Consider the following 24,450-nt stretch of genomic DNA (forward strand, 5'->3'; position numbering starts at 1 on the left):
TTATCTCCTAAAATCAGTCTATTCATTCCAGGAATATTGTATTAAAAATAATTGTCAATTATGATCAAAATTTTAAATTGGATGCTAACCATCACTAGTCCAAGACGATGTTATGAAAATAGAATTAGGACATCTTTATAGCTTAAGATGATCAAAATAAACTATTTTTAAACCCTAATTACATCCTAAATAGTGGCTACAGTCAATTAAAAGTTCTAGTCATGGAATGAATGGTATGCTAGTGAATTAATTTCCGTCTCTTGACTTTATTAAAATTAATCTTAATAAATACCATCCACTTAATTTAATCTCTTTCATTTTTGTCGCCGTCTATCAATTATCCCCTAGCAATACTTGCCTATGGTATCCAACATTTATTTTCAAACTAGATCCGCTGTCTTCTCTATTCGATTGTTTCTCTCGCTCTCGCTCTCGCTTTAGTCGATATTTTAGTTATCGTCAATGACGTCTATCCAAATGGCTACTACCGATCGTCGAAACAACATTCTAAGTATTAATTATTATCTTTCTTATCGTCCATTTTTCTACTAAGTTCCCATCTTCACTTTATTCTAAATTCTTTTTTATACGAATAAAACCCATATTGCTCTTGATTAACATCATAATATTGAGAAAGAAATTGCCGCCTTGTCCTTTATTCTAATCATTTTCCACCAAATTCAATACATTGAACTGTTAATTAAAAGCAAACAATTGCAATAGTATTAAGACATAACTCCAATAACGCTACATATTCATAAATAAATAGATCCGGAGAAAATTATCTTGTCTATCCAGTCAATAGAAATGATCGGATATTCAATCATTAATTATTAATGGCGATGCAATCTTTTCCTTGCCTTGCTTGTATCCCATGATTTAGCTTGTAATAAGCCTTTGACTTTCCGTCACCAAGAAATAACAATCACTCCTATCTAAATTATAAATCACAATATTGTATAACAATTAATGACGATAACTAATCAATCTTTTGATAGAATAATTATTATTAGGTAAAGAATCTGTTAGCATTGATTCTATAGTTGATGTCATCGATCTTTCCATTGGACATTGAATTGATTTTTTCTATTCTATATTGCATTTTTATTAGGCTCTTGCGGTTAACGCTTTTGTCATATTCAATTGGCAATTTTCTTCGCCAATCAACTATTAAACTAAATGAAACATATTGGATCATTTCAAATGATGATCGCATTAAATCCCACAATTTTACATCATTAACGCTATCGCTATCCATTTGGAACGTACTAAGAGCTTTACCGTAATTAATTTTTTCACTAATTGAATCCATTCAAAGTAAGCAATTTAAATTTTAGCATTTTCAACCTAATCCAACTCGTTTTATCTTGCAATTTTTCAACCAACTATCGTGGATATTTGCGAGCCTTTGAAAACTCCAATTACAAGCTTGAATAGTGAGAACAGCGTTAAAATTATCGTGCTATTTGGAAAAAATTAAACTATCAAGACTTATATTTATATGTTTAGCCAGTTCTTAAAAAATTTTTAATATTTCAAGTTTCATCCAACCATTTTCTTGAACACTCCGTTAAAAAAAATTTATACCATCATTTTGCCAGCCGTTTGAAGCCGAATACCATAAAAAGATTCATAAATTTAAACATCCATATTTAAGATAAGCGTAAATTGGAGATAGTAAACAGGAAATTTTGATTTCACTTTTCAACTTTTTTTAACCAATTTAAAGCATTTTAAAACAATCAAATTCAAAATATTTACTATCCTTCACGCTCCTGGTGAGAGTACTAACAGTTATACCTCCATCCACGGCAATCTTTCCGCCTTCAAGGATACAAAGCAGGCCACCAAAATTAAATAGATCAAAAATTGCTTTAATTTTCTATCACCGAAAATTAAAGCAAACAAAGTCATACAATTTTACTTCGGTATTTTTCCCTCAACTAAACTGCTTATCAAGGCTAAACTAGCATCAATTTTATTAAAATTCTGTACAAATCTCATCTCCTTTGCTTTAAGCTAAAATTTAATCGGTACTCCTTCAAAAAGAATAATTGATAGGAAAGAGCAACATGGATAATAACAATAGCAATACGACTGTACCCAAAATGGATCTGGTTTATCTTATTTTACAAGCCACTATATTATCCATTATTACCCTATTTATGATTGTAGGCAATTTTATCGTTATTGTAGTTGTTAATCGTTCAGAACAGCTACAAAATGCTACCGGTATCTTTATGGCCAACTTAGCCGTTACCGATTTAACTTTAGGTGTTATTTTAATGCCCATTACCATTGCTAGCTCCATCTTAGGCCGTTGGATATTTAGTGATATAATGTGTAAATTTTGCGGTTTTTTAAATGTTATGTTATGCAGCACATCAGCATTAACTGTCATGTTATTGAGTATCGACCGTTTTATTGCTATTTCACGTCCAATGCAATATATTAAAATTATGTCCAAAAAGCGAGCCTTAGTGTTATCCACTTACATGTGGATCCATTCAGCTATCGTCTCGACATTTCCATTACTAGGTTGGGCTAAATATGAATATGTTGAAGCCGAAGCAGTTTGTTTTGCTATCGAAAGTGTATCCTATTTTAATTTTCTATGCGCATCGACAGTATTTTTGGCTATCTTTTTAATTATCATTACCCATATCTACATCTTAAAAGTGGCTATCAAGCAATCACAGCAAATTGTAACCTTAACACCTGGTTTTGAAGATGTCACAAGAGAAACGATGCGCCAAATGAATCGTAAAACAGCCAAGACTGTCTTAATTATTGTTGGTGTCTATTTAGCCTGTTGGATACCTTATATTTCATTAACTTATGTCCAAATTTACGCTAACTATGTTCCACCACCAATTGCTATTACAATCACATCAGGTCTAATTTTTGTCAATTCAGCATCCAATCCAATTATTTATGGTACATTCCATCGACGTTTTCGTAATGCTTTCATTCGGTCATTTATGCCAATTTTGACCAAATGTAGCATAGTTGATGAATACGCTCATAATCGCGAGCAAGCAAGTTATCTTCATACTTCCAATACTGTACGGAAACTTAATAATTCCAATCATTAACATATGTAGAATTATAGTTAACTACTCTCGCGATGAATTTCATCTATTTCAAGTAGATGCCGTGATTCAATATTTTCCATGTTTGGCATAAGTTTACGAGTTAAAGATGTTGAAAAATAATAATAATCGACGGTTATCTTCAATTTTACTCGCAACGCTTTAAAAGTTCTTCCCTCTTACTCTTTATTTCATATTTTTATTTTTTATAATTTATTCAACTTCTATGACCATGGTAGGACATCGGAGAAATTCATATGGATATAATCCACATTTAGGCTAATTTTTATCTTAACCTTAACGGACTGCTAGGAGTTCCACCCTTCTAACCCGATTTTTATGAATTCTATTGACTCTAACTTGTATAGGTAAGGGATTATAGAAAGCTTTCAAGATCGAGGCTCTTTGTAGACATGCTATACCTATTCATACCCTTGTTAAAATTAAGCTTTAACTGTCGTTGAAGCGGTATAGCTACACATTTCTATACTCAAAAAACTCTATCCAATTAATATGGATGAGCAAAAATTATTGGCTATCTTGTCTATGATATCATTTTACTAACGTCGTTATTGGAATGAGCAAATAAGAGCACCGCGTTAAATATTCAACCGAACGAATTGGTAACTTCTGTACGCTATGGCTTGCTACTGCTACTCCAATTGATAAGACTTTTGCCATAATTTAGGTCATAAAAGATTAAAATTTACTATGTGTGGAATGAATAAAAATTTGGTCGCCCAGGTGCTATTATTAAATAATTGTCAGGCCTTAAATAAAATTTGCAACTAGTGCTTCAATCGCTAATACAATTACTACTATTTCGATCAAAAAGGATTCAGCTTTATTTCGTGCGAAAAAAATTAAAAAATATGTTCGTTAGGTTGTATTATTAAATTACTAACCAGACTTATTATAATTGGAAATATTAATCACGCAAGTAAGCGATGTAGGAATGTCATTGTATACGTACAATATGATATTATTTCTCCTTCTCACTTTTATGTGTGTGTCTTTGCTCATCAATAAACGAGTAAATACAAAAATCTTGACACAGAGCGGATTGATAGGGTGAATAAAATCCGAAAAGTAGCTATCGCAACATATAAATCTATATCTCATTACTTTTCAGTCCACTAGGATCATTATTTATGGCATTCCTTTTTTCCTTTTTTCCGCTACTTCATACGGTACTCAATACTTAATGGAAGTGATGATTAATAAGCTTTGTGTTAAAAATTGAAGCAGAAAGACATAAATATTTTTTTATTTGTAAACTTATAGATTAAGCAACACAACTAATAAATATGTAAATGCTTTGTATCGCATATTGTTAACAACCATCTAAAATGACCCAGTTCAATATAATTTTAATTTAGCTGAACTCTCAGTATATGGGTCTTAAATATCCTTTCTTTCTTTCAGGCACTATTTTAATTATAAAAGTGTATGAGATTGCAACCACTTTAAATATTGCTCGTTTTAATCGACTAATATTGAATCACCGACTGATAAAATTCAAGATGATAAATGTACGCGTCAATTAGCTATTTAAATAATTTTGCTTCGTAAAAGTATAATATTAGATAATTTTCTTTTTCCTATTGTTAAATATTAATTTACAACTATAGCACGATAAACTATTAATATTGGCTAAATTATAAGTTCATTCAGCTATTATTGCAAATATATTATATTCATTCACATCAAATCCTGTCTAAAAAATTTTTAATTTGTTATTTTAATTAATCATGGTTCTATATGTATATAAATTGCAGTTCGAACATTCAAGTCTACATAGTTTATCGAAATTATCTAAAGATATATGCTAGAAAAACTCCATTGCGTTTATATACCTTCATGTTATTATTGCCTAAAATATCTTTTATATTCTATATGACAATGGTGTTTTATCCGATCATATAGGAATATATATTTAGAAGGAAAAAATTTAAATGACAACCTTAATGAAAATATCTCAAATGGTGTTGATATGTTTTTACTAATATAATGTATAAACAATTTATTTCATTTCTCTTTATCTTATGTAATTATAGTCAGTATTTATGGTTAGCAAACACCACGATTTAGTTGAAATCTTATTTTGATTGACGGCTTTTTCCATCTCAATAAAAAAAATTTAAATTAATTCAAGATTAATCCAATCGAACTTTGCTGCAGTTCTAGGCAGAGCTTTCGATGTACGTATTGAGAAATGACGCACCCGGGGTATCCTCCATCTAAAATATCTTCCAAATCCTTTTCATTTAAAGTATATAGTATTGACTGTCACGGCATGTTCTACTCAAAACCATCATCTTTTTTTCGCAATAATGAGCATCACAATAGTCGTAATGTTTATAGTCCTGACCACCTTATTTAATTAGAAAAATTGATTATATCCTCAAAAACGTCTTTGACGTCCGTTAGGAGATCATAGACTGTCAATATCCAACTCTATAGTTTAACGCAACTAGCAGCAGTCGATCAAATGCCATTTCACGTTTATAATTTCGAATTTTAAACAACTTAGATTATATTAAGAGTTCTTAATACACTCTACAGCTACAAATTGCTTATTTTACATCTTACTATAATCAAGGTATACTTCATTTTCTTGCATTTGAATTGTAAAACAAATATTATTTACATTGGACAGAAAGGCCTTAATTTTATTTTCTCTCGATTGCTTATCATGGCATTTATGTCTAACTTCTAAATTGCCATGTTCCTCTTTATTAGTTGTAATGACCGAGTGATAGTCTTTTACTATTACTATATAACTTCAAATTCAAACGATGATACTGCGCATATTTCTAATTACTATGGTTACTTCTACTGTATAGGTGATAAAAATAAAAGAATTTATCATGTTTTCAATTACTCCGGCTTATAGCAATCAATATCTAAGAAATCGCGATCAACAATTCAATTGAGAATTTAGTTATTAAATTCTACAAGCAATTTTTAAACTAATTGAATTCATTCTTTTTATCCAATTGCGTTGATCAAGCTAAAAGCAATGTCACATTGATGTTCCTCATTAAAATTTAAATGTACAAATTTTTATGAAGTAGTAGATACAAATCGATCCATGAACGCTGACTAACTTTAACATCAGATAGATAAGTAATCAAGGACTTTGATAGAACGTTTTTATTCACATCTTCAATCGCACCTTCAATAATTAGGTATAGTAGTCAGAATTAATACAACAGATGACGTCATTAGATTGAAATATTAACAACAACTTCAAATGGCCACACTGAATTAACTACCGCACTTTATTCATCTACTTCAATCAAGCATGTCAATCTACGTAAAAAATAATTACTTAATCATTAATTCCAGATTCCGCTTAAATGAAAGAGTAAATACAGTGATGGCTTTCTATTGGCTTTATTACTGCATAAGGGTAGATGCAATTGAAAATGACTCGAACTATTTTTAAAATATTAATCATAAATCTATTTTTACTTAGCAATACATATCAACCGATTGTCATCTAATAAGTTTAAACGCCTACAAATCGATGCTATAAAAGCAACATCATAATTGATTATTATCTATTTTTAAAGATGTTTTTATGAATATATATCGTCAAAATGTATAGAATTTTACCTTATAATAATAAATAATGAAGAAGTGCAATGCTATCTTATGGGAAATATTTCTATATCCTATACAACACTTGCATTCAACCGCTGTACACACATAACTGGAATCAAGTCCACTTTTATTGCATACTGCTCATCACAAATTATTATAAGCACGGTAATAAATTGACTCCAGCCCACAAAATATCCGCGTTGTTTAAGCAGCGTAATTAGATAAATATAAGTACACCAGTCATTACATAATAGAATATTAAAAATGTACAATGGATATAAGTCAGTTTCCAAGTCCGAGCCTCAAACAGACTAGTCAAAATACAATATCACATTTATAGCATAACCATTTAATATTTAAGTCATCTAGGAAAGTTTCTACTTCTGTTCTCAATCATTCATTAGGAATTAAAATGATTAAAGTACAGTTTGCATGTGTACGAAAAAGTATGCATGAAATCAGAAAAACAATGCATATCAATGCTTTGCTAATTAAAATAGACAGTCTTGATTTACCGTCATAAAAATAAGGTATTAAACGAATGATTATATTTAAATTACTCAATAATATAGACAAAATTCACACATTCATTAAGAGATATAAAAATATAGCCTATATTCTCAAAATGAGAAATTGTACCAAGACAACGGTAAATATGAATACAATTTTTAAAGTTATCTAGCTCAAATGTTCGCTTCAACTACATTAAGTTATGGTATCGAGATAACTGGAGCACCATTATCAAACATACCTCATATGAATCTGGAATCCATGTTTATAAATAAATAATAGTGAATGGATAAGCAATAGTTTTATCGTTATAACCTAAGTACTATAGCAACTAGATTTAACACTCGAAGCCGCTTGCGCAAGTCTAACAAATTCCTCTTAATTACAGTTCTGGTAACTACTTTCTCGAAGAGTGTTTCAGTCTTTTAGGGTCTGCAGTCACCATATGAGAAAAATCTTTAAAAACTTCGTTATAAGTATAATCTGCTATAGTCGCGAACAAATTATAAAAATTTTTTAAATTTTCAAAAATTACAGCGTATGCCAAAGCATTTCTAAATCTTTCATTTAACAAGTGACACTTAGCAAGAAGCATAATAGTATCAGAATAATCTATATGCATATAAGCTAACCCTATGAATGATTTAGTTCATTATAGCCCATAAAAAGTCATTCAAAATTGCATAAATACCAAAATATAACCGCATTAAAACAGTAAATGTCTTTTTAGCTACGTTATACCTTCTACATATGTCCCTACTTCGCTCTCTTTCATTTCCTCATTTAATCTTGCTAATCTAAGCCTTTAGTAGAAAAAAAAATATTAACCAATTTCCCGTTAACAAATATAGTTTTTAAGCATATGCGTATGAAACATATCAATATACGTACAAAGTTACTATATCAGCATAAGTTTTATTTAATGCAATTTGCAATACATCCTACATAAGAAAAGTAATTTGCATTAAATAATTTGTAATATTTTATGGGTGTAGGAAAGTTGATTTAATTAATGTTAGCAATATGTTTTCGTTCCTACCAGTCCAGCTTCATCTACGGCCCGATACTTTGCCCCTCTTTTAAGAAGAATATACACTTGCCTATACAGGAAATGACACATTTAGGCTGAGTTAGTTTTTCAATCGATAAAAATCCGATATCATGCTGGACAGTTATCTCTCACCTATAATTACTAATCATTAAAATTTGTTATTGTGATCATAAAATAAAACTTATGCTCCATAATTCAGAATACTTTTTTCGTGAATACTTGTCCATGTACAGTATTTTAAAAATGTAAGTTAAAAAAATTCGCTAAATCGTATAACTTCAAAATATTAACGTTTGTAATCTTTCATCGATATTTAGTTTGCAAAAGACTCATGTTGACCTCACTTGCACTCAACACAATAAAAGACGCAATTATGAGTAATTATACTATCCCGAGTGAAAATACATTTGTTGATATCTATGGTACATATATTTACCCAGTGTTCCCCTGTTCAACAGCGTAATGCAATGGACTACGTCCGTGCTGATCCCTTACATCAATATTACAGCCATTTAAGATTAAATACTGAACGGCAGAGAGTGAACCCTAAAAAATTTCAATAAAGTAAAAGTTAGCAGTATATTGAAGCTATATTCGGTCCAATGATTCTTTAGCTTCCTATGCTTTTCGAGAAGTAGTAGTTCAAGAGGAAAAACGATAACAATATCAATATTTTAGCATATGACATACAGATTTAGTAGCGGCATGAATGGCGTTGCCTCCATGATTATTGGGGTCTCTCCAATCGGTTTTTGCACCTTTTAAATTTAAGATAAACGCCTTAGTAATTGCATTTTACGCTATATTAAAGACAATTCAAAAATTGAAATTGTAGCCGATCAAAAAGTATTCAATAACTCAATAAAGATTAAAACTGACTTTCTGATTATTACTAAGCTATAGAATTTAATATTCTGAGTAATTTTCTTATTTAGCAATCGAAACAACATGATTTCAAAGAAGACTGGATTACCCAGTGCTAGGCCAAGCATCATTAACGGTAATCTGGCCAAACTTGCAGCTTTACATAGTAGCTAAAATTTGACAAAAACGCATAGTAATATCTGTTAATATACTTATAATGAATATCCAGTGTAAGTGATTAAATTAACTTCATTGTTGATTACTTTATCTGGGGTCAAAGACGTAACCTCCTCATCAATATCATCATCGTCACTACTGTCATACACGTTTACGGGAACGGCGTCCAAACCGCCAGCGATTGGATTGTCTAAAAATTGGAAACGTCAGCTATTCTATATTTAACGATACTAGTTAATTGCAACATACCAGGACTATTTAGCACACTACTTCTTCTCTTATTTTTTGGGGGGGGTGATCTTTTACGATGTTTCAGTGTATAATTTTGTAATTTCTTGACAATATCTGAAACTGGATTGTTTTTCTTATTTCCTAGAAAACTTAGTTCGACGTATTTAGCGCGTATCCACTTTTCTCTAACAGATCTAAAATTTTTTAAAGTAATTTTTGATATGAAAGAATAATCAGAAGCAGGAATAAAAATCGCCCCTAAATAAAGGAACCTTACAATAACGAACTAAAACTCATCATTATTTTATAGATAAAAGTCAAAAGTTATTTTATTACATATCCAGTAATAAGCACATCGATCACTGTTTAGATACAACAAATTATCAAATAACGAAAACAAGCAGCGCAAATTCATCCTGACGCATATATAGAAGTTTGTACCTTTCAGAAACCGAATTAGGCTTGGTTAAGGAATCATCTGGTTCATTTTCATAAATAAGGTTGACGACATCATTACCCAGGCGTTTCATTACCTGAAATGTGCAGTTGCATAGTTAAGATATGCTATGCAATAGTATAACCGAAAGAATTTAGAATGCTGTACCTTGATATACTCCGGATCCCAATCATCTAGAGTCACGGACCTAACCTTAGATACGTGTACGCCTAAACTCCTATTGCGGAAAGTTTTTGTAATTTGCTTACATCGAATATGAACTACGCAACAGCTGAACTAGTTACAAAAGTTTATATCAAATTTAGATCTTAATAAGGTTGCACTAATTCTATACCTATGAATCCCAGAACATTCGATACACAGAAGGATACCTAAGTTTATGCTAGCCCATGTTGGATCTATAATTAAAATCAAGATAGAGAAGCACGCAGGTAACAATGTAGTACGACCTAAGGGATTTCATCTTCATATTTACGATTAATATAAATTTTTACCAGATTTTCCGCAATCAGCACATTTATTATTGCCAGGAACTTGCTGCAGTTCGTCAACCACCCTAAGTCTAAAGCAAGAAGAGAATCAAAAAATTTACATCCTAAGATCTAAAAAAGCACGTATTAGAAATTTAATATTAAAGAAATCTTACTCCGCTTTCTTTTCATGACCTTTTGAAGTATCATTCAAGCTAACAGTAGCAATAGACGGAGACTATATAAACCAATAGATTTGTAAAGATCACTCGTTGGAATAAGTCCTTTAAAGAATCAGAAATGTTTAATTATTTACCGTTTCGCTATCGATAACAGGATCTAAACTATCACCACTAGTTTCTCCTTCTCGAAATGCAGCCGCTATGCTATCCTAGGTATTAAAACGTTGACGTTAGCATTGATTAGAAACAATGTGTGTTACTAAATTTTTTGATTAATGTCCATACAACCTGTATCATTCTAATCCACATATCTCTGGTGCTTGCATCATCAGCTTGGAGAATACAACCCCTATAGAACAGAGTCCAATCAAATAACTATAAAGCCAATAATATAATAAACAATGAAAGTTATGGGTCATTACTGCACCGTAGCTACTTAAATTAAGATAACTAATAATAATAATAATAGAGCATTCGACTAACAAATTAATAAACAAAGGGATAAAATTTTAGCTCATTTCATTACGGTACCACAGTTCTAAAGCAAACACTACGCATATTCACTTTGTAGGGTGCACAATTTCAAAGCAATTTCTGCGATCTGCATCATCAGCTTCTTTAACATGGCATAAACGGAGATCATCTATAACGACTGTTTGATCCGTCTGTAGTAAAAACGTTTCTATCACTTAAATTGTCCATTACAATATTATATTTTATACTTATCCGCTATATCAAATCAATTATCGTCAAAAAATAATTGATATTCATAAAATTAAAAGTAAATGATTACCTGTGATCTTTTCTGATGCCACAACTGATTGTTCCGAAGCGTAAAATATCGCCTAGAATGATTACAACATTAATCATTTAGATCTCTTAAGTAGTATTAATCAAATTTAAATCGCATTGGTAGTAAGTAAAATACCTGCTCCAGGACTTGAAAGCATTGCGACTTCGTTTAAATAAATATCCTTCCATGTTACTTTTATCAAATATTAAGATTCAATAGCGACATTAAAACATGTAATTGAGCTAAAATGTAGTGAAGCCTAACTTACCCAACGTTTTTTGTAGGCTCATCCGTAGTGTCACATTTCTAAATCATAAACATATTAAACAATGTAAAAAAATAATTATATGACTTCTTGCATAATAAAGCAGCTTAGTTTAAAAATTGACTTGTGTATTATCAAATCGTACTTTCTCTTTTATGGCCATATAATATTTCTCCATTTCTTTTTTATCTTGAATAAAATTTTCCTTTTCTCTCTCGATCTGATGGTATAAAAACATAAAGATTATTACGTCGTACCTTCTAATAACTGAATTCTAATAGTTTGCTCCTGTTCGAAGAATCAACCTGCGTTGTTAGGTCGTCCGTGAAAGGTGAAAATTGTTGAAGTAATAGAGAGCTTTCATCGACAAGCTTACGATAGCTTTTGAATAGAGACATCAGCTGCAATCAAGTATAACATAACTCTGTTTTAAGCAATCTATGTTAGGGTTAGCTAAAAATATTGTTTGAGCTAATGGCTAGGATATATACCGAATTGAGAACGTCAAGGCGTTTTTTAGCTTGAAAAATATTCAGCTACAACATATAAAGCATACGAATTACTGTAATAGTATACAGATTGATATTCGTAGAAATACTGATCACTAACTAGGATACTCAATAATAATAAACCGTGATGTGAAATGATAAAAGAATTGAAGGAATACTTATATTGTAATAAGATGTAAGAATTTGTAGCAAATTTTAATCATCAATTTTTATGAAACCTGCTGCTTACATTGTAGCAATACTCGAAGGCAATGTGGCTAAACCAAGACCTCGTAGACTTAAAGTTTTGTTCTGCCTAGAGTAAGTAATAATTCAAATTATTCCCTTTAACAAACTGAAATAGTACGTATTTCACAAAAAGTTATAGGAAATATTAATAGGTAGTATAAAAAGTATTACTTCTTCAACTTCTATGGTTTTTATCTTCTGAGCAGAAGCGTTACGATTAATTGCACTATATGAGAAAGAAAGTAGTCAAAAATGTTAGCATTATTAAAGGTCATGACGACACCTTTGTAAAATCAAAATAAATAGTAGAATTAAACGTCAAAAAATTTTATCCATTGTAAATTCGAAAGCACGTAAGTGATATATATATACTAGAACTGTAACCAAATTCAAAGTAATTTATGAACATTACGAAATGACGATCTTCACTTACGTATCAAACTCATCGCTTATCTTGTCGAAACTTTTTTTATAATCACGAACTCTCTTAATATCTCTATAAATTAAATCATGTTTCATAAGATAACGAGCATAAAGATAGATTTACCCAAAACTGGCATAAAGCGAGACAGCATATCAGAGTTGAAACTGAAAGATATTGCTAAATCTCAGTCATGAAATATTACATATTTGCAAAGTTATCTCTAATTATATATATATATATATATAATACTCAATAAAGCATCTAGATACCAACACGTGGTTTGCACAGACCATAAATAAAAAATTTACTGTCTCAAGAAATAGTAGCAAGTAAAGTTACTACAAAAGCAATCGATAAATGTTCATATTAAAGAAACCTTGTCATCATACTTAGATGTTCTTCATGAACCTAATGTCTACTAGTTATCCTATCTTAGACCTATCAATATTACAATTTTTTACGTCATAGAAACTGACGTAAATCTGTAACAAAAAATTTTACTTACTCCTTGATATAATTTTGCATATAAGTAGATGATAGCGCTTGGCATTCGTCAATAAACCTCTATAAAAATGAGACATTTCAAAGTATAGCAGATGAAATAGAGATCAATATCCGTCTGTAGCTGTAGTGCAGCGTCATCAAATATCATTACCTTATAAAAGTTCTCCAAATCTGTGAATATCTGAGTGAAATTAGATATTGCATTCTACGTAAACAAAAACCAGTAGGCTCAATTTATATTAAGAATATATTGAATCTTCGAATTACAAAAGCAGTGAAAGAACCATTTGATACGTTCAAAATTGTTGCAATATAGATAAACCGATTAATCAATAATAACTGATCATAAGTATTTGTAATTAGAATCTCACGCCAATTACGGTAGCGTATTTAGATATAACAATACAACAGTATCCATATTCAAAGTAAAATTGTTCAGAGATAAGAGTACGGATTGGATGTTACCAGTTAGCTTTATACTTTGCATTCAACCCATAATTACAATAGAATATAAACTTTATTCGATATCGAAATATACGGAGCTTAACGTTGCCAAAAAATAACTACAGCGATTTCGACCATTAAATTGCCGATCACTGAGATAGAGGTAAAGTGAGGTAGATTCACTTCTGCAGATTAACCCTGTCACAACTATCACCTAGTAAGCAATCTACATAAACGGTAATACAATAAAGTATTATCATAGAATTGCAAGTTACAATGCATGTCCGTAAAATTATAGTGCATTAGAAAATGTAGTAAATTTTGACTTACGGTAACTAAAGACTCATCAACAAAATGATCTTTCAATGCGTTCAAACCGATAACGAAGGCTCTGGAGAGAAGAATATAACAACGTTAGCGCATTCTATAACAGCTGTTAGCGGTATTGCATGAGCTGTCTACAAATGTAATATAAAGATCACAGCTACTTTGCAGTATCAACTGTATGATATAGAGTAAAACCAAACAATCAACAAGAAGCTTCGAGGCCAAACTAATAGCAACCGACTTATTTCATATAGGAAATGCAAAGTAGTAAATTATTTCTACAGTTGCATAATTCACGTAACATTGAGCATAACACATCGTTAACGGTAGCTGCAAAAGATGTTATTTTTAATAATAAGAGGGTAAAGTAGGCTTTAGCATCATTTCAAATGATACAAAAAATCGCAATATTATATTATAGCTAATCAGTAAGTAACTATTGTACTGTACTGCATGATAAATACGAAGGTGCCATTTTAAGTCTGTCACGAATACAGTATAACAGCATCAAATAGATTACATAGTATTTTTGATGGCCAACCTGTTGGCATTGGAACATGTTTTACTGGCATCCGATAAGCCATTATACAACTTGGCCAACTGGGCAATATGAATAATTAAGATAATAATTTTAATAATAAAATATAGCATCAGAGAGTAGAAGATGAGTAGACTACTGTATACCAGGTATTATTCAGTGTGTAACTGCTGCAGCTATAGTATGATTATGCTACAATGATAATAGTTATTGTTTATTAACTGAAGGATATTTTTACATAGAAATATATTCATACAAAGAGAACGCACGTATAATACGAATATGATGAGCTCCATAATAAAGATAAATAATGCAACTTGTAGTACACAACTTGTACATTTTATTAACCTTATCGATTTCAGTATCAAAGCTGTTAACGTCCTTCTCTACATTCTGCAAGGATGTCCTAATTAAAGATTTACGATAAGTTTATATATGTACGTATAGCAGTATTGCAATAAACCTATCTCAATTTTAAAATATGAAATAATTCTTAGATAATTGCAGTAATTATCAATCTTTCAGTGCTAACGTAGCTCATGTTATTAAGGTATAAGGTATAGCTTGTAAATTAACGAAAAAGCATGAATAGGGTGTGCAATTGGATCTTCATTGTTATTATCATTCATTTGTAATCAAACCGATTATTTTACCGTTAATACATACAGTAATAAACATTAGCTTATGCAGGAGTATGAGTGGTGAATGAATAATTTAGCCCCAGTCAAAATGCATCGAACTCGTTATATACTTCAACGAATTCGATACATCCTGCCTGGGGCTAATATATATGTACACGTAAAGTCGATACACACTATATATTAATCAATCGTGAGCAAATAAGAGTATAATAAGGGTAGTTGACTTGATGATAATGGCCTACTGTCTATTTATGATACGCTTATCGGCAAGCCTTGCACTCGTATACTGTACAGTAGTATGAGATACGCATATACAGTATATACCATATATATATATATGTAAAAGTTTTCGATAATGGACTATGGATTACGCTATCTTTCCAGGACTTGAATCATGTGTATTACGTGTAGCAATAGTTGATATTCACCTAACACTTACTTTCAAGCTATACATTGGGGCTAGAAATATTACGGACTCCTTCGTTATGCGAAGTAATTATCATGTTATTATTTATGACATGGAAGAGTAAGTAACAAAGTTACTCCTTATTATTCTACCATGCCTAAAGGCTAGTCATTCATAACGTTCAATTATTACAAGCTTCAGTGACTGTCTACAATAAACTATTTTATGTCACCAGATACCAGTATAAGAACTTAGTTTACACATTGATGGTAATAAGAGTTGACGGCTATTGAATTGATGCAAAATGATGAAAAAGTGATGGTTGACGACTCTACTGTAGATTTGAAGTACTGTACCAGTACATATGTACTTTACACGTACAATAGACTATCTGTGACCAATCTCCAAATCAAGGCTATACTAAAAGAAATCGTTTTTTTTCAATCCTACTTGGCTATACGCAAGATACATTAGAACATTGATGAAATGAATATTAATCATTTAAGAGCATTTTCCACATAAGCATACAACAACTACTTAGCGATGAGAGTCTACCCACTTATCCCTTGTCGGTATTTTGATGTACCAGTACCGTTGAAAGCATTTTAAAAATACAGACCTAAATTTGGGAGAGTCTTTGATGCACTCTTCAAACGGTACGATAATCTTCATAATTGTACTTGGATTGGAGTTTAGTTGAAATTAGACGAAAGCAATACTATCATTCCGACCTTAGAAACGAATCAATTGGAAAATTAATTGCAACCCTACGAGTTTTGCGGCAATATCTCCACCGTACTTGTCTACTCATCTACAGTATTTGTCCTACGGTCGAAAGTTAGACTATTATACTGTAGATCAAGAATTAACAGCCAACATTTGCTCTTTAATGTACAGTATGATTTGTTTTGTCTTGCTTGGGCATCTTTCTCGACCTGTTGTACTGTACAGTATGTTCCGAAACGACACAGTACTGTACACTGTAGGATAAATGATTTACTGTACTGTACTGTATACAGTGTATAGTACAGTAAGTACAGTGTACAGTGCACACTATCCGAGTTGTACTGTACTGTACGTACTGTAGATTGTGCTGCTAAAAAATCTAGGTTTTAAAATAAAATAAATAAAATATATAAATTCCCCAACAGCTTTATCGTTTAGGTTAGTGGCAATCTCCTGATAGAATTTGTTACGGAATTCTATGGACTAAAAGTCAACTATCGCCGTTTCAAATGCTGATACAACACCATTTTAAAAAATGACAAAAGATGGCGTTGGATCAGTAATTTCAAGCGGCTATAGCCCACAGTTAGTAAATAGGATTCCTCATCAATTTATATCTGAAGGCCGTTATGTTCTCTATCGCGACACTAGGTCAATAACGCAATACTCGGTTAGACACTGCAAAGTAGCCGAAGCTTAGAGTCCACTTCTTTATTCTGGGTTGCCTTTCCCACAAGTGATATATCCTGTACAGTATAACATATATATATATATATTACATACGTATTGGTAAATTACTAGTGAACGTGTCAATACATTTACGGTATTAGTATCATACGGTTATCTCATCAGTTAGGCAGCTATGCAATTTATTTGCCCTAATTCCTAGACATTACCAGTCTATCATACATAACAAAGGCTGCCAGTGATGTGCTCCAAGCCGTAAAGCAGTTGGGAAATGACTAACTTTAAAATTGATTTTTTAATACAGTCTACTGGATAATGTACACTTCTGGTCTGTTTTTTCATCTATTAAATAGCGCACAGTAGAATATAGTCATGAACGAGTATTGATATTGCTTATACTGTATATTATGTCAGGAACTCCAGACTGTGTATTGTCAGTGTTGTAGTCACTTGAAGTAGAGAATTGGCATCTTACAGTAATTCCAAGGTGTAATATTTGCACTATAGCACGAGAAAATCATTTTCTAGCTCATGCACAGTACCCATGGAATTTCTAACAAGTCCCAGACTGAGCGATCATATTCGTACTGTAATACTGTATGAGGAAATCAACCTTGACAGAGAAGTAAGCGCACTTAAAGTAGAAAATTGGCATCTTACTACACAATTCCAATGTCTAATGTTTGCACTATAGCTTGAGGAAATCATTTTCTACCTTATGTACAGTACCCATAGAAATATCAGAAATACTCCGGGAATTTCTAGAAAGTCCCTGACTGTGTACGGTCATATCCGCCCTGTAATACTGTATGAGGAAATAAAAAGTTGACTGAGAAGTAAGCGCCCTTGAAGTAGAAAATTGACATCTTACTACTTACTACTCAATTCCAATGTGTAGTATTTGCACTATAGCAAGAGGAAATAAATTATTTCCTAACTTAAGTACAGTACGGTACCCATAGAGATTAAAAAAAATACTTATTTTAAATCCCATATCTATATGCAGACTTCTAAGAAGTCACAGTCAGGGGATCTAGACGGCGCAATGCTCTTAAAATTTCAACCCGTAATATTTGCCCTGTAATATGAGGTAATAAAAGTTAACTGAAAAGTAAGTGCATCTGAAGTAGAAAATTGGCATCCTACACAATTCCTATGTGTAACAATTACACTATAGCATGAAGAAATCATTTTATAGCTTATGTACAGTACCCATGGGACTTCTAAGAAGTCCCTGACAGTGTACAGTCTGTCAGGGAATTTAAGCGGTGCCGTGCTCTTAATATTCCAACGCGTAATATTCCTACCGTAATATGAGGAAATAAAAGTTAACTGAAGAGTAAGCGCACTTGAAGTAGGAAACTGACATTTTACACAATTCCAATAAGCAATATTTGCACTATGGCATGAAGGAAATCATTTTCTAGATTATGTATATTGTATCATTGATTATATCTGTTCTCAAGACAATCAATTGTAGACACGCGCTACAAGAATAGTGCTCAGTAGCGCTTTAATCTTATAGCCGTGAGCAATTTAATTACATGAGATCAGTAGGCATGAAATATACGGTAGGTTTGAAATTTTTCTCTTGTGATACGAATCTATTGATACTAGAAGTACAGCGTAAGAAACACTGTAAAAATCTATGCAGATTGTAAGATCGGATATTACCGTTGATCCTATGTTTCTATTATATATTATCGCTCTTTCGCGTTTATAATTCTCTCCTGCTGTGCTTTCTGTGTTATGAAAGCAATTCTTAAGCATTTCATCGTATTAGTTAGTTACACTGATTGCACGATAAGCTTTCACGCTTTACCTATTCCACTGTAGTTTAGCTACTCGATCGATCATATCGCTTATCTACGCTGTAATATTACAGGGTTTCCCTTAAAACCCAACTGTGATAAAGATCACTGTTCTTTCCCTTCATCCTTCATAAACTCTTGCTGTTATGGCTAACTGACAATCATCCGAAACAACACATTACTAATAATTGATGAATTAATTTAAAACATTAATTTACTATTCACTAAGATCATTTACCTTTCAACATTGCAGACTCCAGTAACAATCAAAGTAGACATCAACAATCACTCTACCCAGGTATTGACGGTGAGCAAATACCGTGAAACATGATATGATACAGCAGACGAGCTCCAAAGCCCTAAATTCAATAGTAACCTAACGGTTTGGAATTTTCTTACCAGTCCCTGGCTAGACTAATAATAATAAATTGAATCTCCGTAAAATCACAAAGACTCGACAATAATTAATCCCATTACAGAGATTCCAAGTATCTGAAATCTAGTATTAATAGCTTCGTCAAAATATTAATATACAGTACAAGAAGAATTTTTGAGATAGACTTAAAATAAACAAATCATGGTCATTACACATTTGAACTTTGGACTGTCAATATGCCAGTCGGTAATGCTCAAAGCATGATAGTAAAAGTCTACAATTAAGTACACATTTAAACCGAGACTTGCAGAATTTGATAAATATTGAAGTATTATTCTCTTACAATACGTGCAGCAGGTACCTATTGTAAAATTGTATCATTTATTATCCAATTACTTCCGGCTATCTTGTTTATTCTACTATATAGGCGCGTTATGACAAAAATACACACTTCTGGCAGAATCGTTAAGTAAGAATGCAATATTTTGTTATGCAGGCATAAGAATACTGCAGACGTTAACAGCAGTAGTACTGTATAAGGTTAATTTTCAATAAGGGAATTTGATAGACTTTACAATACTGAAACTGGATAATTGTTATATCTATGCGTATTGTCTTTGAGAAAATATTGCAGCAAAAATGACTATTACAGTCGCCCATACAAATACCTATTGCATCTTAAGTATTACATTGTATTAACCGATTTTGTAGAATTATTGTATAATGTCTAATACAATCTACTACATATGTCGTCCTGTATGTCTAATTAGAAAGTAATGCACTAAATACAATGACTATAGAAATGTGAACTCTTTCGCAAACAACTCGCTCATATTGGATGAAGAATAAGCAGAACAAGTATACGCGTTGAACATGATTTATATAAAGACCAGATTCAAGTCGAGAACAATTTTAATATTCTTTATTAAAGTACGATTAATTAATTAAAATATCTATGGTTATTTTCCAATCTGCAATGGCTGTTATTTGCATTAATGGTAATTCATTGATTTAGCAGATCAAATGAAAATTTAATATTTTCGCCATAGCCTCCAAGTTCCAGGATTAAGAAAGTAAAACATAACATGGAATAACATAAAGAGTAAAACGCCTTACGTTAGGAATATCGCCTTTATCTTCCCAACGTCGTATGGAATAGCATTTAGTAGCTATCTACAATCGTTTTTTCTTATGTAAATAGTGACATCATTAATTTAAATAATATGAAATGATAGAAATAACTGCAAAATAAAGTTGATGCTTGCTATCATAGTTACTATTTCAAAAAACCAATAAAAAAGCGTTTGATACAGGCATATTAATCATAATGTGTCAATTAACTTTCAATGACTTGTTAAAAAGGCATTGAAAGAGTAACATAAACAATATCTGAAAACCAACGTACATCATCATCAAATAAATTCGACAATTAACCCTTTCGATTTGTTGGTATATCATTGGAAATGAAAACAGCTCGTCCTATATGTGTATAGATATAGATATACAGTATATTGATAGATATAGATATAGATATAGATATAGATATAGATAGAGATATAGATATAGATATTAATATTGATATATACGCGTATGTTATAAATCGTAAAGTAACGAATTTTATAACACCAATTAATTAATGATAATAGTTACAGCGAATTACTCCCTGATATTTCTAAATTTTACACAAATGTATTTCAAATGTTATCAGTCATCTTCAGTGTGATTGCTACTTATTTTGACGAACAATTTCAAGAAGATGATAATTTATGCATACCTATCAAATGTTGTGCATATCATAGATAGGAATGCCGAGCATAGGTCTCAAAAATTTTTGACAACTAAGTAGAAAAGGAAATTATTGAACAAAAAATTCGTATAAAAACGTTAGTTAAGTAACGCTATGCGTCAAACAATGAAATAAATATTCTTAAGATATCGAGTTTAAAGCACACAGAATAACCAGTTTGATTTCTACGAAAAAAATTGAAAATTTTAGTTAAAAGAGTAAATTAAGTAAAAATGATAAATGGAATGAAAATGTAAAATATATTTAACAGAATTGAGAATGATAACAATATATAGACTTACGTATCTTAAAAAATCTACTGAGAATATAGAAAATTATAATACATGAATTGCATTCTTGATAACCCACATATACGCGTATCTTTCAACAGATATTAACTGAGGAATGATAGTTTAAATTGCGACATATTAATGAGATAATATTGCTGATTATCATCTTGTATTATATTCAAAGTAAGAACCTTTATGAAAATTTTGTAATAACCGTTAAAAAATTCATCAATAACTGACAGGTATTAAAGTTTAACTTCTGCCTTTCGATTTGATACTTGTTTTATCAAGGCTATCCACGCTATTCCTACACGAAGATGAATTCTTTATTTCTGCGCCTTGATTCATCTGTGCAAGTGCGGCTAGAGAACTAGCAGAAATGCCATTTGGACGATGAGGGGTTGTCGAACCGGAAAATGTCGTTTCTTTAGATTGCGCCCTAACCTTTCCTACCGTCAGCGAGTTTGTACCGGTACCATTTCTAGCGTGTGGCGATGAATGGTTGGAATCATTACTTTTCCTACTTTGATTTAAGCTAGCATTTGAAACTGACTGCTTCATTTTCTCAGGAGCAGGTACTGAATTTCCAAGTTTGGTTTTTAATGCTGCAGTATGATTTCCTCTAGATTCATAATTTCTAGATAAATTGCTGGAACCTTTGCTAGACATTTCAAAGTCGTCTTTACTACTTCTATTGGGAGAACTGTAATTGGAGGAACCACTTTTACCTTTATAACTGCTATTGCCAAAATCATTCGAAATGTCTGCATGTTGTCCGTACGATCTTCCGGTTCCTTTGCTACTGTCTCTGTTAGAACCCTTGCTACATGTAGCTGAAATACTTTCGAATTTATCAACTCGTGCGGCATTACTTGACTCCTTGCCACTTGCTTTCCATCGCCCATCCTTGCCACTACCGTGCGATCCTCTGCTTGATTTACTAGCACTGCTAACACTTTGTTTTGAACTACCCTTTAAGTTATTTGCAGAACTAGACTTAGGATGAGGTATACTAGGTATTGATGTCGTGTCACTATAGGATGTTGCCGAAGTATAGCTTCCGTAGCCTTGTGATGCATGGTTCTTCTTTTGCCTTTGGTTTGCATTAGAGGGTCCATTCAGTTGCCTATTTGAATGTCCACTTGATCCGGATTTATTGCTACTACTATCTCTCGAAGTGATTCTAGCGGACTGATTAACTGAATATTACCGTATTAAAATAATAAATTAGTATATACTACTCATACGTGGCAAACGGTAAATATTTTTATATAGGCTTACAATTAGTAGCATCTCCAAAGATATAACAGCATTGTTCAGAAAAAGAAGTTTTCTTAACTGTATGACGTATGTATCCGTTCTGTTAATAGCAGCAAAATGAAATCAGTTAGAGACGGTTGTCAAATAAATGTTAACATTACTAACATACTCATTGCAATAATAATTTATAATCGACATACCTTTAACATATTATCAGCAAATTTTTTGACTTGATGACGATCAGTAAATCCTTCAACATTAGTATATAACCAATCTACAAGATCGACACCTATAGGAATATACAGGAGTAGATTTTAAATAAGGCCCATTCTAATTCATACAACAACAAAGTTATATTTTATACATGTACCGTACCTAGAAATGATTGAGGTACTGTTATTTTTAGCCATGTTCTATCACGTATATCTAGGCCAGAGTTTTCAGCCATCATAGACCTTATTATTAATCCTGGTTCACTATTAGTTGTCAAATTTGGTTCATTTTCCTGGATAGTCGACTCTATTTGATAGTACGCACAATGCATACATTAAATCGTTTAAGACTTAGCGTACTATAACATCACAAAACGATCACTTGTTTACATCTAAACTTACGATCAGATCCTACGACTGTTGTAACTTCGGCCGAACTAGTTGCATTTGAGGTTAATGTACTTAAGCCAGAAGTAGCAGGGGGTGAGATTGATGATGGTGGCACATCTATTCCTACGTTTATAACACAAATTGAAATTCACTTATAATTCATAAATAACACCAACATATTTTAAGACGAAGTCGTTGCTGGAATTTATTTGTTTTTTACCAATTAAAGCATTTGTTTGCTTAACCCATTCAGAGGGATCTATTGGTCGAATTGGCTCTCCTAAATGGTTTATAATTGAATGATCGCAATTAATATTATGTAAGCCACTCTATATAAGCCATACTGTACTGTTATTTATTAACAATATTTGTATTCGCGTCTTAAGATCTCATTACAACCTGATGGCGGTTGGAAATTTGAGGTTTCTTGAGCACTCCATACTTTAGCCACAATCAATTTAATATTTCTAAAGATAAACCATATAAAACGATTAGATAATTATGATAGACATATATGTACCGTTAACCAATGGTATAGCTGAAATTGAAATGCAATTACTTTTCTCTTTTAACAACATCACGAAGGGCTTGTACAGCTTGTTCGTTATTCATTTGGTCAAAGCTGACATCATTAACCTTAATTAAATGAATTTCAGGTTAACCTTTTCGTTTAATTCCCTTTAGTTTAAATTAAATATAAAGGCTTACTTGAAGAATTAAATCGCCTGGTTCAATTCTACCATCTGACGCGACAGCCCCGCTGAATAAGTGAATAAAATTATTGAAAAGATGAGCATGAATATAAGTCTTCATTTTTGGCGACATTTAATATCTGCTATATTTCATTGCTTACTTTTTCATAATTGAGCCAACATATATGCCATGATCACCGCTTGCACTACCAGTACCAACTATACTAATTCCAAGAAAATTGATAGTTTCTGCAAATAAAATGTAAGTCAAGATCAACACTTAAGCTAGATGACTCAGAATCACTTTTATGATGCTCATATTTTAATTGTTTATAGCTGAGCCTCAGCTACTTAGATTATATCATACCTAAATTTAATTCAACAGTAATTACTTCCGTAGACAATGTAGATTCCGTAATGCTACTATAAGAATCAGCCTAAAGAAAAAGATTTACAATAATTTCTATTACTCGTTCCATCTAAAATAGTACCGTTAGT

At 31.7% G+C, this 24,450-nt stretch overlaps 4 protein-coding genes across 4 annotated transcripts; 1 reads left to right on the forward strand and 3 right to left on the reverse strand.

The window, feature by feature from the left end:
* Nucleotides 1-2,117: 2,117 nt before the first annotated feature.
* Nucleotides 2,118-2,969, forward strand: TRIADDRAFT_3759 (uncharacterized protein; the record flags this gene model as incomplete). The annotated part of the gene is made up of 1 exon (XM_002113327.1): nucleotides 2,118-2,969. A coding segment is annotated over one exon (852 nt), but the record flags the coding sequence as incomplete, so codon positions are not given.
* A 4,639-nt stretch (nucleotides 2,970-7,608) lies between these two features.
* On the reverse strand, nucleotides 7,609-16,394 carry TRIADDRAFT_57442 (uncharacterized protein; the record flags this gene model as incomplete). Its single annotated transcript, XM_002113687.1, has 29 exons — nucleotides 7,609-7,844; nucleotides 7,953-8,014; nucleotides 8,103-8,152; nucleotides 8,251-8,311; nucleotides 8,699-8,808; nucleotides 8,953-9,042; nucleotides 9,390-9,493; nucleotides 9,553-9,728; nucleotides 9,976-10,067; nucleotides 10,139-10,208; nucleotides 10,326-10,389; nucleotides 10,486-10,553; nucleotides 10,638-10,699; nucleotides 10,778-10,852; nucleotides 10,932-11,018; nucleotides 11,437-11,488; nucleotides 11,572-11,628; nucleotides 11,705-11,742; nucleotides 11,847-11,921; nucleotides 12,007-12,102; nucleotides 12,440-12,505; nucleotides 12,610-12,664; nucleotides 12,872-12,934; nucleotides 13,368-13,426; nucleotides 13,518-13,571; nucleotides 14,141-14,201; nucleotides 14,679-14,737; nucleotides 15,024-15,081; nucleotides 16,342-16,394. 29 exons carry the CDS (start codon nucleotides 16,392-16,394, stop codon nucleotides 7,609-7,611), a joined length of 2,253 nt encoding a protein of 750 aa, XP_002113723.1.
* Nucleotides 16,395-22,689: 6,295 nt separating this feature from the next.
* Nucleotides 22,690-23,166, reverse strand: TRIADDRAFT_17877 (uncharacterized protein; the record flags this gene model as incomplete). Its single annotated transcript, XM_002113688.1, has 3 exons — nucleotides 22,690-22,758; nucleotides 22,859-22,947; nucleotides 23,034-23,166. Coding segments are annotated over 3 exons (291 nt in total), but the record flags the coding sequence as incomplete, so codon positions are not given.
* A 649-nt stretch (nucleotides 23,167-23,815) lies between these two features.
* On the reverse strand, nucleotides 23,816-24,220 carry TRIADDRAFT_26894 (uncharacterized protein; the record flags this gene model as incomplete). The annotated part of the gene is made up of 3 exons (XM_002113689.1): nucleotides 23,816-23,896; nucleotides 23,969-24,020; nucleotides 24,114-24,220. Coding segments are annotated over 3 exons (240 nt in total), but the record flags the coding sequence as incomplete, so codon positions are not given.
* Between the last annotated feature and the right edge of the window lie 230 nt (nucleotides 24,221-24,450).

The sequence above is a fragment of the Trichoplax adhaerens genome, genomic scaffold, assembly GCF_000150275.1.
Source record: "Trichoplax adhaerens TRIADscaffold_6 genomic scaffold, whole genome shotgun sequence".
Classification (NCBI taxonomy): Eukaryota; Metazoa; Placozoa; class Uniplacotomia; order Trichoplacea; family Trichoplacidae; genus Trichoplax; species Trichoplax adhaerens.